This window comes from Dipodomys ordii, unplaced genomic scaffold (genome assembly GCF_000151885.1).
Source record: "Dipodomys ordii isolate 6190 unplaced genomic scaffold, Dord_2.0 Scaffold23, whole genome shotgun sequence".
Taxonomy (NCBI): domain Eukaryota; kingdom Metazoa; phylum Chordata; class Mammalia; order Rodentia; family Heteromyidae; genus Dipodomys; species Dipodomys ordii.
Window position 1 is genome coordinate 8,461,783 of NW_012267239.1, and position 13,348 is coordinate 8,475,130.

Below are 13,348 nucleotides of genomic sequence, written 5' to 3' on the forward strand. Positions count from 1 at the left end.
TATCTGAAGAACCAACCGGGACTAAGGGAACAGCTCAAGCTGGAGACTTCTTGCTAGCAGAAAGCTGAGGACAAAACCAAACTCTAGAACACTGGGACTTTTCCGTGCCTTTGGGAGGACAGAGCCTCTTCTAGCTGATAACGGTGTCCATTTAATGGCGTCATGTCCTGAGCCTAGGCTCTGCTCCATCGGCCTCATGTAGGAGGAAAATCCTTTGGGGTGAGGGTGCTGTCTACCTGCCTGAGTCAGGAAGCTGCATCCTGGGCTGAGCAGTTAAATTCCAAACTGTGGTGAGAGGTTGATGAAGGCAATGCCCTGAGGCAGCTGTGGAGTCCAGCCCACTCCAAGTGCCCAAAGGCGACCCCAAACCGCCTGACAAGTGTCTAGTCTCCTGGAGAACAGTCTAGTCTCTAAGCCGGGAGTGGTTCTATCCAAATACCTAAACAGAATCAAAACTTCCTTCAGATGTGGGTCCAGGTATTTTTATAAAGCTTTATTGAAACCTGTATGTCAAGGTGACAGCAATTGAGTGTTTTGAAACAGTAACAAAAAAAGAAAAAAAAAAGTACCCAAACTCAGGTCTACAAAATAAATACTGGACACCAGCGAACTTGTTTCTGCCTCTCCCAGCAAGAATGAAAGGTCTGACACCTGCAGTGTGGGTGGACACGCATGCAGTGGCCCTCTGGAAAGTGAGCTGTCCGTCTGCTGGTGCACAGCACACCTGTGCAGCGGCTGTCAGGCAGGCTGCTGCAGGACTGCAGGTTCCCTTCTGAACAGGCAGCCGTCATTGCTGGGGTCCTCTTTGATTTCTAGGGTACAGGTCCCCTGCAGGAGGGTGGGTGATGCAGCCCGGGCGTCACTTCATTAAGTCTGGAATAAGGAGCTAGCAGTGGCAGTCCTCAGGATCGTCCAGCTCCATGGAGAAATCGGCAGTGGGTTTTGCAGCCTGATCTAAGAACAGGCGATGCGTTGCTGAACACAGTCACAGGGCGAGTGTTCTAGTTGTGGTGACTTATTGCTGGAAGGCTGGAGAGCCAGCCACCTGTGGTCAGAAAAGTACTGAGTGCATACAGTGTAGGAAACTATTGCAAGACTTCACCTGGAAATCAGACAGCTATTAATTTCGATAGAAATTAGCCCTCGCTGAAGTAGAGAAGGGGAGGAAATCTATTGCTTTGATTGGAGGGGCAGGCTCCACAGCCAGGCCTCAGCGGGGACAGGCCACAGGAGAGATGGGCCCGCTGGCCTGAGAGTCGCGCAGATGGTGAGACATTTCGGGTGGCCTCTGTCCCCGCTTCCTGGAGTCTTACTAGCAGGGTGGCTTGGCCCTCAGCTGGGGTTTAAGAACGTCCCCCACAGCCGGGGAGGATGCGGGCTCGGAAGCGTGCGCCCCTGGAGATGGTGAGCCTCCAGGCTTGCAGCACCTCTGCCTTCCCTTCTGCCTCTTGGACGGGTACAGACCAGGCTGTCCGGAGCCCCAGGGCCTGGACAGACCTTCGAGCAGGACGAGGGCGGGGGTGAAGCATCTTAGGAAACGTGAAATGTGAGACTCAGTCCATTCCTCTAGTGGCAAGCATGCACGCAGGGCGCTGGGGGCGGCCGTCCCGGGCCCATGCGGCTCCGGGCCCTCATATGGGCTTGTAGAGCAGGGTGGTGACATACTTCTTCTTGTACCGGTGGGTCGCGCTGAGCACCATCACTCCGTCCTGAGGAAGAGGGTAGAAATGACGGGGAGCAGGGCTAGGTTAGGGGCTCAGACTTCAAAGTGCTGGAGACTCTTCATGGAATTTAAGAAAGATATCAATTCCTGTTCACTGCCCCCCGCCCCTCAATCCCCAAGAACCTGAGCCAAAGTTGGCCTCAGACCCTAGAAGCTGCCCCTAAACCCAGCAGGTCCAGACAGGACTGCTGCTGGGGGTCCTGGAGCACCGCTAAGGGTGCTCGGTGAGGCCGTTACCTTGATGGACAGCGCGTAGAGGTGGTTCAGCATGACGTGATTGGGCTCCGGGAGCAGTGCCGGGTCACACTGCGGAGAGACGAAGATGTGAACATGGAGGACATGGAAAGCAAGCTGCTTCTCCCCGCTTCCAGCCCCAGGTATGAATGCCGAGGAGGTGGGCTCTCCCGCCACCCTCCCTTCCAAGGTCAGGCCAAGGGGACAGATGAGGCCGCTGGGTGCACTGGGGTGTGGTTTCTGGCCAGGTTTTTACCCCACCTGCCAAGCATGGGCCATGGATGTGTTCTCATAGAAGGGGCAGGAAGAAGACAGACATTGGTTGCAAGTACTTTGAGAGAACCCAAGAAGATCCGATCTACATACAGCACTCACGAGTGGCTGGATTTCAAACTCAGGTCTCTGAGACTCACGCCAGGCACTCAGGGCACAATGACTAAGGGTGGGAGATGGTGCCACCCTGCAGGAGTTCACACAGGACTGGAGCTTAGACCTGCTAGACTCTCCTGGTCTTTTAACAGAAGCCTCAAATTAAGACTCGTTTTCACTGGACACTCTCCCCTTTTATAAATGCTAATTCAAATTAAAACAACAACAACAAACCAGGTAACCAGTGGGTGGTATATTTTGTGCTTGCTTTAAGAGAAGGGAAACCTTCAACGCTAGGGATACCCCAATCCTGAAGTGCCTCATGATCTCACAAGCCTGGGGCATCCTGCCCCCCCCCCCCCCCCGCAGTGGATGGTGTGGTTCCCTGCTGAGGTGTGACCACATCCTCCCGGATGAAGATGGTGCGTTTTTATAAACAGGCCTGGTTATCTTGAGAGGCTCTGGCCTAGGCCGCAAAGCCTGGGGAACTCTGCCGGGGGGTTCAAGTTCAGGCATGTATGGGACAGAAGAGTCTGCAGTCCCACAAAAGCCATGTGTGCTGGCTCTCTCAGAAAGGTAGGCGGGTACAGAGAAAGCCAGGTCCTGGTTTCAGCTCGGCCAGATGAGGATCAGCCAGAGTTTTCAGGCTACACACTTGACCTCACTCTGGGCTTGGGATGGCAAAGGCTCCCAGGGCTCAGTGGGTCTGACCAGAGGCTGTGTGAAGTGATGGCCCCACCTGCTCCTCTGAATGCTGGAGCTTACTGTGTGACCCCCGTACTCCCCCCCCCCTCCTGCCTCCGCCCAGAAGGGCTGAAAAGAATTAATTTTTAAAAATGACATGTGGATACTGTGGAATGGCTACCCCAAGCCATTAACATGCATCACTTCACACACATCACATTTTGTGGTTAAAACTTAACATACACTGTGTACAAGCTTGGTGTGTAGACTGGTATGGCTGATGGAAAATAGTATTAAGTTCTTCAAAACATAAGCTAGTTGTGTGTCTGGAGGAAGGAACATCTGACTTTCTTGTGTTTACCACAACACTATGTACACCAGCAAAGACAGGGAATAAACAACCTGAGAGTCTGCTGACGGATGGATTAAAAACAAATCTACACACAATGGAGCCAGGTGCCAGCTGCTCACGCTTATAATTCTAGCTACTTGAGAGACTGAGGGGTGGACTGCAGTTTGAAGCCAGCCCAGGCTGAAAAGTCTAAGATTCCATCTCAAATTAACTGGCAAAAAGGCCAAGCTGGGGGCATGGCTCAAGTAGTAGAATGCCAGATATAGGAAGCAAGCTGAGAAAGGACTAGGTCCTGAGTTCAAACCTCAGTACCAGCAAAACAACAACCAAAAACCCTACTAGCCTTAAGAAATCCTGTCATTTGTAACAACATGGGTAAATTCAGAGGACTTAATATAAGTAAGCCAGGCACAGAAAGACAAAACTGCATCATCTTATTATTGAGACTCTGAAAGCGCTGAGCTGTGGCAGGAGGAAGTAGAATGGTGGTTGCCACAGGCTGGCCTGGGAGCATGCATGGAGGAGCGGCTGTACAGCATGCTGACGTCATGCTCTAGTGTTTTAAGTGTTAGCAAGATGATGCTCTACTTCTCTTCCATCAAGTATAGGCCACTACAGTGTCTACGTCACAGGGAAGTTGTGAGGCTTCAGTAAGAACCCACGAGAAACACCTAGACTACCTCTTGAGCTACCCCATAGACCTTATCTTCTGTTGTTTTTATCCAGGCAAGCCAAAAACTCTGACCTTCCAACCTTTCCTCCCAAGTGGCTGGGACCACAGTGTGTGTCTCTACCTCGGCTTGAATTTCTAACTTAAAAATGTTTTGTAAAAGGACAGGGAAACACGTGAGTGGCTCATGCCTGTAATTCTAGCTTTTCAGAAGGCTAAGATCTAAGGATTGTGGTTTGAGAAGCCAGCCCAAGCAGGAAAGTCCAAGAGATTCTAATGTCCTTTAAACTATGCAAGAAAGCCAGTAGTGGAACTGTGGCTCAAGTTGTAGAGTGCAAAAGCAGCTCAGGGATAGAGCCCAGGCGGAGTTCAAGCCCCGGGACTGGCTGGGGTGGGGGAGGAAGGAGGGATGGGAAGCAGCCCCATTCAAGTGCTTTTAAGACAGATGTTAAATGTCTTTGCAGTTCTCCACCTGCCTGGAAGCCTCCTGGCCCTGGGGGTTCTGAGCCACGCTGGTCCTTACCTTCTGCCCTCTTTTTTTGGCTCACAGAATGGCCAACTCCGCTGCCGCCCACGTGCTCGGGGCACTCTTGGCAGAGAGGGGAACCTGGATCGGATAGCAAATGCCCAGCCTCTGCCTGAGGGCTCTGCAGAGTGTGGTAGGCACAGCTGCACATGGACATGCGGCTCGTCCTGGCACGGGCCGCCAGCTCTGGGAGGCTCTTTGGTGGCAGTTACATTAGCTTCTATTGTTTGAATGTGTACTCCCAAGTCCATGTGTTGGAAGTGTGCCCACCCCCCCCCCCCCCCCGTGAGCGATGACAGGTAGAGGGGGATAGTGAGAGGGAAGCAGGTCATGCGCATGGAGTGTGGACAGTCAGGAGAGGACCGGCCATTTCAAGAGTGGATCGTTACTAAAGCGAATTCAGCTCTCTAGCCTTTCCTCCTCCTCCTCCTGTGGGATAATTCAGCATGGAGGCCCCCCGCCACGTGCTGGGGATAGGTTTCAGACGTGCCGCCTGCAGACCCACACACTAAATATATTCTGGTCTAAGTGCTCCAGTCTCCAGCATTCTACTGTAGCGGCAGGAATGGACGATGACAGTTCCTCGTACACATGTGCCTTTTAGGTGATGACTGGGACCAACTCTTAATTCCAGAAGCAGGCAGGAGGAACAGTTCAGGGTAAACAGAGCAGAAAAGGAGCCACAAGGAACAGCTGGCTACGTCCGGGATCCAGGCTACACTCCTTTCTTAGATGCAAAGCCAGTTTCCTGGAGGACGAGTGTGAGCAATACTTCAAATCTTGATTGACAAGTACTGACTGATGTTTCTAAAGCAACTTAAAGTGATTAAAACTAGGGTCTAACATGTGGGGGCCTGAGGAAGAATTGAGGAATTCGGGGCTGGCTAAGGTTTACGGGGTGGTCATGAATCATGACGGAATGGGGCAGGGCGGGAGGGAAAGCTCAGAACTGCTTTGTGGGAGGGGAGACAGCACATGCATATTGAGGACTTCTATGGGGGACACTGCGCTTGTCCACTAGCGACTGGGCAGGTGGACAGGACTGTGGAGGAAGGTCTGGACGGATGCCAGCACTCACCGAAATCCCTGTGTCCTTGTTCAGGATGACCTGTAGCAGGTGTGGAGGGAGGATGGGCGGAGCCTTAAATCGCTCTTCCGGTTTGGAGACATAGGGCTCCTGGTGGTAGGGTCCCGGGGGAGAACTGGACAGCTCTGTTGGGAGATGGCGACAACATTCTGAAAATTATGAGCTTCAGGAGTAGTCTCTCCTCTAGCTTTGGTCTCTTGTTCCATCAATACAGATTTATAGTCTCTTAAAAGACATATAGAGTACTGAGCCAGGCGCCTGTGACTCATGCCTATAATCCTAGCAACTATGATCCGAGGATCATAGTTTGAAGTCAGCTTTGGCAGAAAAGATTGTGAGAGTTTGTGTCTCCAATTAATCAGCAAGAAGCCAAAAGTGGAGGTGTGGCTCAAGTGGTAGAGCACCAGAGACTTGAGTGAAAAAGCTGAGAGAGTGAGGCCCCAGTTCTGGTCACAAAAAAAAAAAAAGAAAGAAAGAAAGAAAGAAAGATGTAGGCTTCAAAGGAACGGGGCAGAGCGCCGAGAAAGCCCTTTTGGAACGTGGGTACATGGATAAAAATCAGCGCTGAACTCAGATGTGCTGGTGGAAGACAGGAGTTGCAGCAAAGCCAGGGAATATGGGTCAGGCTAACAAGCAGGCCGGTCTCAATCAGCCAACCTCACGTGTCAGCAGAACAAGGCTTCCTTCTCACTGCAGGCTGAGCTGGCCAAAACCACACAGGAGCTCAAGCCTTCCTGTGAGTATTAAGTGGCTGAGCACAAGCGTCCTGTGAACATGACCAGCCAGCCTGAAACGGGTTATACAAGGCATCCAATGTTATTTTTTCAAAAAGTTAAAAACCTACTTGTTGGACTCCATCACCCTCAGGTTCCGTGAGTCCCTTGATCAAAGAGATATATTAGGAAGCGTCTGGAAGCACAGTGCTTGATGTCAGAAGCAGCCAATGTCTGAGCTGCGGAAGGTACTGAGCCACTATCCAAACTCCGGTCACCTGGTCCCCACACTAGTCCCCAACACATCTGACAGGCTCGAGCTCTGGCAAGTCCCTTGGTGCCATTCTCTAAGGGCAGACTCCCTTCAGAGGACTCAACCACATGGCAGCAGGGGACTGAGAAAAGCCTTAAAGGCAGAAGACAGCCATGAAGGGTAAACAGGTGATACTGTAAGAAAGCTGGAGAAGTGGAGAGCTTGAAGTTGGATTATCAGCAAACGGTGAGAGGCTCACTTTCTCTCCTGTACTGCAGAAACCTAACTAAAAGTTCTGGTATTCAACAAATAAACACATTTATCCACCAGAGGCGGCTAACGTGGGTAGTTTTTCCTGTTCCCTTACCTTAGGGTATTTCTAAAGGAGAGTTAGCCATCCCAGAAGAAGAAAACTACTTAGGGGTTTCTAAGTCCCACTGAACAACCTGATCTGATGTCACAGCAAGCCTGTCAGTTCACCATTGTGATTTCAGAATAGCTAAAGAACCCTGGTGGTGGAACCTCCAGCCCAGCCAGGTGAGGAAGGAAAAAAATCAACCTGGAAACTCAGCAGAAGCCATGTCGTTACACTGCTAGACATCCCATGGGGCCAGGAACTGCTTAAATGCTGCTGAGGCCAGCAAGAGCAGACAGACAGCTGGCACTCCAGATTACATGTCCTGTCCACTGCACTGTACACATTTCATCTGCTGGCTTTGGTTGGGGGTGGGGGAAGCAGGGGCGGGCAATTAATGGAAGCTTCTGTGATCAGAAGAATCCTGGGCATCAACAACCAGACCTGACAAGAGGAAGGACTCATGGGCAAGTTTGCTAGCAGAAAGGAAGGGTGTGCTGTGTAGCCCGCTGCTTATGGCCAGCTGCCTTCTCTCCTTGTCAGGGAATGTGACAAGGTCCTAAGGGGACACGAGTGCTGGCCAAGGTCACTGAGGTGTCTGTTTACCCCGCCCTGCCTCCAGTTCTTCAGGCATGAGTGGGAAGCAAGCTGGCAGCTTCCCCCACGCTGGTTCATACCAATCCAACGGAGCCCTCGAGGGCCCTTTTTGGCCCTGACTCTGGCTTGACAAGCTCTGGTTCTATCCCCATGGCCAAGCAGAACTACCGAGTACTGAAGAAGACAAGGATGGCACAGGAATCAATGTTGTAGCCCCTCGAGGAGACACCAGTGTCCACCTTATTGGGCAGCTTTTGCTCAAAAGCAAGAGGCAAGAGAATGAGAGCACTGCTGGACTGCGCAGCCCCCGCCTGCACACATGGCGATAAAATGAACTGTGTTCATACCAGACACATCGGAGCACTTTTGGGAATCCACCATTAAAGCATCAAACACTTCAAAGTCAGTTTTCTTCACTTGAATGATGTTGTTAACTGTGCCAAGCTGGCTGGTTACTATCGGCTGGGAAAAGACAGACAGGCAGAAATCATAACATGGAAGGTCTAGGGAGAGCATTCTTTAGAGGACATGGAATTCCTGGCTAGAACGTGTCACCTCCTGGTCCTGGTAGCTATCCTACTTTGTTCTGGTGGAGTTATGCCAGTGATCTGACAACTGGCACTACCTCACCCAGCCACACATGGGGATTTGTACCAGCAGGGCGACAAGCCACAAGGGAAGGCCAGATGATTGACATGAACTCTGCAGGTACATGGAGGACTAAGGGCGAGAGGCAGAGTACCTCGGAAGGGTCATGTGTCCACTGGCCATCCACGAAGAACTTGTACTGATGCTCTCCTTCTGGCAGGTCCAGGATGGCTACAAAGTTGTTGTGGCTGCAAGGAGAAAGGAAGGAGAACATGTCTTTTGGGTGATCTTGTCTGCGCAGCTCTAACCAGTCAGGGAAAAACAAAACACAATCCGGGAGAATGATCTCAACCCAGAAAAGCTACTTAAGGAAACCAAAGTGCATGAGTTTTCTGGAAAACTCAATTTAAATATGAAGAATCGACACTCCTCACATGGAAAGGTCACCACACGGGCATCGGTGCTTTTCAAGTCTGCATGCAAAATATCACTTAGCAGTCGTGGGTGCCAAGGAGAACAATACAAGACAAACACCAGCTGCCTAGTTTTCCCCTTTTGTCAGTTTACTTTGGGCGGAGGCAGGGATCTGTGTAACGGGAGGCACAAACTATCTCTAAAGAAACTTGTGCCACTATTCCGGGAACTGCTTTCATCTGGTTGTTTTGTTCTTCTGACTTGAACTGACTTTGAGTACTATGCCAACTGGCTTCTTCCTTCTCCGGTGTTACTGCTGGGGACGCAGGCAGCCCGACATGCAGGCCCTGTCTCTTGCTTCATCAAGATACTTAACTGGTGAAGGCATTTTCTCCTGGACAATTTGAGACATGAATTCCTGTCAGCATTCTTCATAAAACGTCTTACTCCAACCCTGCTAATGATACCTACACAGCAAGTATCTCCAGAATAGAAGTGATGCACAAATTAGAACGAACCTCAATAGTCTCTCTTGTCTTTTTTTTTTTGTCAGTCCTGGAGCTTGGACTCAGGGCCTGGGCACTGACCCTGAGCCTCTCTGTGCTCAAGGCTGGCGCTCTACCACTTAAGCCAGAGCGCCACTTCCAGCTTTTTCTGGTTATGTGGTACTGAGGAATCGGACCCAGGGCTTCATGCACGCTAGGCAAGCACTCTACCACTGAGCTACCTTCCCAGCCCCGATAGTCTCTTTTTAACAGATGGGAAAACTGAGGCTCAGCTGCAAAATGAGTGTGTAGGCAGTCTTAAGATTCTTAGCTCAGTGCCCTCTCTAGTGCCCTGGGAATATTCTCTTTCTCAGGAGAAACATCTACCTAAGGACCTGAACTGGGAGATATCCATGACCCACAAATACTTTCCACTGAGACATGTTGTTTCTGTCTTAAAAAAAAAAAAAGTGTGCTTTAAACCCAGAAGTTTCTCAGGCGTGAGATTTGAATCTCTTCACTTATTAAGCAAAATTATTTCAGCATCTCTTGTCCAAAAGCATGCTTTGTTTCTATTCACCTGCAGAGATCTTTTAGAAAGAAGAACTCTCTAAGGGTTTAGGCAAATATAAATATGTGAGCACTCCCCATGCAATTACCTTCTTGTGAGGGGAAGTTTACTCCAGTTATTGAAGGACCCAGATAAGTAAACTTCCTTTCCACCACCCGTCCATCGAAATACAGTTGGCCGAGCCTGGGTGGGAGCCTTATCATTCACTTCAAGATCATGCTGCCAGGCCAGGAACTCCTCCTTCTCTGGAGCCTAGAAACAAGAGCAGTTTACTCAGAAACAGGAAGCCATAAGTAAGCACCCTACAACTGACTACTAAACTAATATTGACAGTTCATTCTAAAGAGGCGGCCCGCCCTTACTGGTTTTGTTTCCCATACTACAATGTGGGGTAATAAAAATAACTACTTCATAAGGTTTCTGCAAGGACTGAGTTTCTGTGAAATGATCTGAAGCATTGTTGATACATAGTGAGTATTTAATGATTATTAGCTCTTATTGTGGTGATAAAAGAGGGCTATGGGGAATGTGGCTTAGTGACAGAGTGTTTGCCTAGCATGCGTGAAGCCCTGGGTTCAATTCCTCAGTACCATATAAACAGAAAAAGCCGGAAGTGGCACTGTGGCTTAAGTGGTAAAGTGCTAGCCTTGAGCAAAAGAAGCTCAAGGACAGTGCCCGGGCCCTAAGTTCAAGCCCCAGGACTGACAAAAAAAAAAAGACAGACAGAAACAAGGAAAGAAAGAAAGAAAGAAAGAAAAGAGGGCTTCATAAATTCTGAAGGAAACCAAAAAAACTTGCTTGGAAGAAGACTACAGTGAACCCAAGACTAGTAAGAGTATAAGGTCCCGAGTTCAAGTCCTATCAACACACACAAAAAACTCAAAGAGTACATTAACAGTTATGAGGGACAATTCCAGAGCTGTCAACTTGACGACTGGCAAGTCCATACTGTGTGGAAGAATACTATTCTGAGTGCTGCCTGGGCACCGAGGACAAACAAGACTGTCTGTACCAAACGTGTATTCCAGCATGACACAGGACCACATTTAATCCTGTCTAGGTGAAACTTATTTGGTTGTGGATCTCTCATATCTTTCTTAGTAAGAAGTAGAATATTTTAACAGCTGGAATTCTAAAGCTGAGAGAACCCTTAAAGGGGTGCAGCAGGCTTCTGGTACCTTCCTCTCAAACACTGAGCAGAACTTATCTAAAAGATGCCTGCATTCCTAGAGTTCTAACAAGGTCCACAGATTATAAAGAATAACAGCCTGGAGTTGCTTTAGGTGGGTGTGGTAACAATGGTGAAGTGGGATAGTCAAAAGAACTGAGGGGTTTGCTATCTAGGCATTCAACCCAGTATGTGTGTGTGTGTGTGTATTATGTCATCTCAGTAACTTTGGGTGAATTGAGAATGGATGTTACTCACATTTAATCTCCACAGATCCTCTGTATGTTAAATATTTCTTGTAATTTTGAAAATATATATATAACATTGTTGTTATTAAAATATTGTACAGAGGGGTGACCATCATAAGTCAGGTATATTTTTTGGGGGGGGGGAAACAATGTCCCTCCTTCTTTCCCTTTACCCCCAAACCTGTAGGAGTTTTGTAATAGCAACAACGTATACTTCTTGAAGAAAGTAATTCCCATTTTTATGGTGTTTTATTTAACAGTGTTGGGGCCAAAAGTACTTAGGGGAGGGAAGGCCTGTCAAATCATTGGGGAGGCCTGATTCCAAAGTTCATGGCACACTCTAGGAATGGAAGGAGCTCAGAAAACAAATTCACATCACTGGCTGTAAGGCCAAGTAAAAAGCAGTCTCTAAAGTTACAACCAAGACACAAGTGAGAATGTGAGACTATAATCACCTAGTCTAATATCAAAGGGGAAAAAAGTATGAGTAAAGGTGAAATGAGTTGTGAGGGAATTAGCCCATCTTGACAATGATGATTAACATGTAATTGAATAGTAACAGACTGGGGGTGGGAGGTGGGGTGGGAAGATACTTTCATTCCTCCTAAACTTGCTTTATTCCTTTAAGGACTTAGCTCTTTGCTGGGTGCCAGTGGCTCAGAACTGGAACCCTAGCTGAGATCTGAGGATTGAGTTGGAAGCCAGCCTGGGCAAACAAGTCATCTCTAATTAACCAGCAAAATGCTGGAAGTGGAAGAGTGGCTCAAGCTGTGCTCTAGTTTGGGGTGAGAAAGCTAAGGGAGAGAGTGAGGTTCAGGGACTTAGTTCTTCACCTGTTGGAATAAGGAGCCCTGTAACTGGAAACACACATATGCAAAAAACAAGGTGAGTAAATGTGGGTAAAGCTGGAGTCATCTTCCTGTTTCACAAAGCAGAGTGTATGGGGAAGTCCGATCTCCACTCGTAGAAAATAATGTGCTTTGGTCTACAGAAAAAGCTAAGTCCTGTTTTAACTAACACAAGAGGAGCCGAGTGGCTGTTTGCTGTTTCCTTCAGACTTGACACCAACAGGCCTTCACAAGTAGCATTAACTTTTCCCTGATGTGCTCTAAAAATGCGGGGGGGGGAAGGGGGAAGGCACCCAAAGTATCAGAAGGAGGCACCCCCGATCCCTTGTGCTGTCCAAACTATTCACAGCGACTTTGACTTGGACTCCAGAACGGACGGTCCCTTTTTTAAAAAACAAAAACAAAGGCAGACACGCCAGCCTGCACCAAGCCGAGGGAAGACTGTCTCCAAGCTGTGGAATTAATTACGCCCAGGAGAAAGGCGAAGGCACTGGTGCTCAATTACCGCTAGCGCGACTCTTGATCATTAATTAAGCATTCGGAATTCGGTCCCAGAACTGCCTTTCTCCTTAATGATGCGCTCCAGCTCCCTCTGGGTGACACGCTCACCATCGGTAATCCAGACTCGGGTTCCCCGGTGGCGGGAGGGGAGCGGGGAGCCGGGGGGCGGGGGGTGTCGCTCGCGGGGCTGGCTGGGATGGGGATGGCCGTCGGAGGGGATGTGGCGGGAATCTGCTGCACGGGTCCCGCACCCCCCCCTCCCCCGGTCCTCCTCCCCCGCCGGCCCTCGAACCTTGATCTCCTCCGAGTGGAAGAGGTCGGCGTCCTCGGGGCTGTCCATCAGGATCTTGGGCCGGTCCCCGTCCTTGGCGCCCCCCGAGCTGTCCCGGCGGTGCGCCTTGTGCCCGCCCTGGCGCTCCAGCGCCGCGCGCTCGCTGCTCGTGTTGCCCATGGCGGGGGTCTGTCGGCGGGGACACCGGGCAGGGGGCGGGGGGAACGGACACCGGCAAGGGGGGGGGTCGTGAGGAAGTCCGGGGTACCACGCCCCTCCGGTGCAGGCCGCTTTCGGCGGCGACTTTACCTGCTCCAGGCGGTCGCGGCTCGGACTCAAGCAGCGGGAAGGTAACCTGACACTTTCCCGGCACGCCCCACCCCCTCGGTAACTTCCGCTTCCGGCGACTCCAGCGGAGGAGAGGGGCGGGGCGGGGCGGGGGGAGGGGGAAGGAGTAGGGAGAGGAGCTGAAGCGGAGGAGGAAGCGGAGGGGCAGCCGCGGCACCCCCTCACTTTCCGTCACTTCCGTTTCCGGTCTGGTCTGGGTGTTGGCGCCGTCGCAGTCGGTTCAAGTGGGGCCGCGCCCAAGACCAAGTTCCTTGAGCGCCTTGAGCGGCAGGAGGCGCTCGCGCGCGCCGGCCATCTTGACAGCTTTTCCCGCGCTGGACCCGGGAGCGGTGACGACGTGATG

The 13,348-nt window shown here is 50.5% G+C and overlaps 1 protein-coding gene across 1 annotated transcript; it reads right to left on the reverse strand.

The window, feature by feature from the left end:
* Window positions 1-472: 472 nt before the first annotated feature.
* Window positions 473-13,037, reverse strand: Prkab1 (protein kinase, AMP-activated, beta 1 non-catalytic subunit). The gene is made up of 7 exons (XM_013014511.1): window positions 12,679-13,037; window positions 9,710-9,873; window positions 8,306-8,399; window positions 7,911-8,025; window positions 5,637-5,770; window positions 1,961-2,029; window positions 473-1,709 (listed from the first exon to the last, which is right to left on the reverse strand). Exons 1-7 carry the CDS (start codon window positions 12,835-12,837, stop codon window positions 1,632-1,634), a joined length of 813 nt encoding a protein of 270 aa, XP_012869965.1. The 5' UTR covers window positions 12,838-13,037; the 3' UTR covers window positions 473-1,631.
* Between the last annotated feature and the right edge of the window lie 311 nt (window positions 13,038-13,348).

Bases quoted from the DNA above. Each gene is read 5' to 3' on its own strand.
- Prkab1 (XM_013014511.1), bottom strand. From the start codon at position 12,837: ATGGGCAACACGAGCAGCGAGCGCGCGGCGCTGGAGCGCCAGGGCGGG. The intron at 8,400-9,709 runs GTAATTGCATGG...TTCTCCTTGCAG, and splicing joins AAACTTCCCCTCACAAGAAG to CCACAACAACTTTGTAGCCA. The intron at 2,030-5,636 runs GTGAGTGCTGGC...GTCTCTCCGCAG, and splicing joins ACAAGGACACAGGGATTTCG to TGTGACCCGGCACTGCTCCC.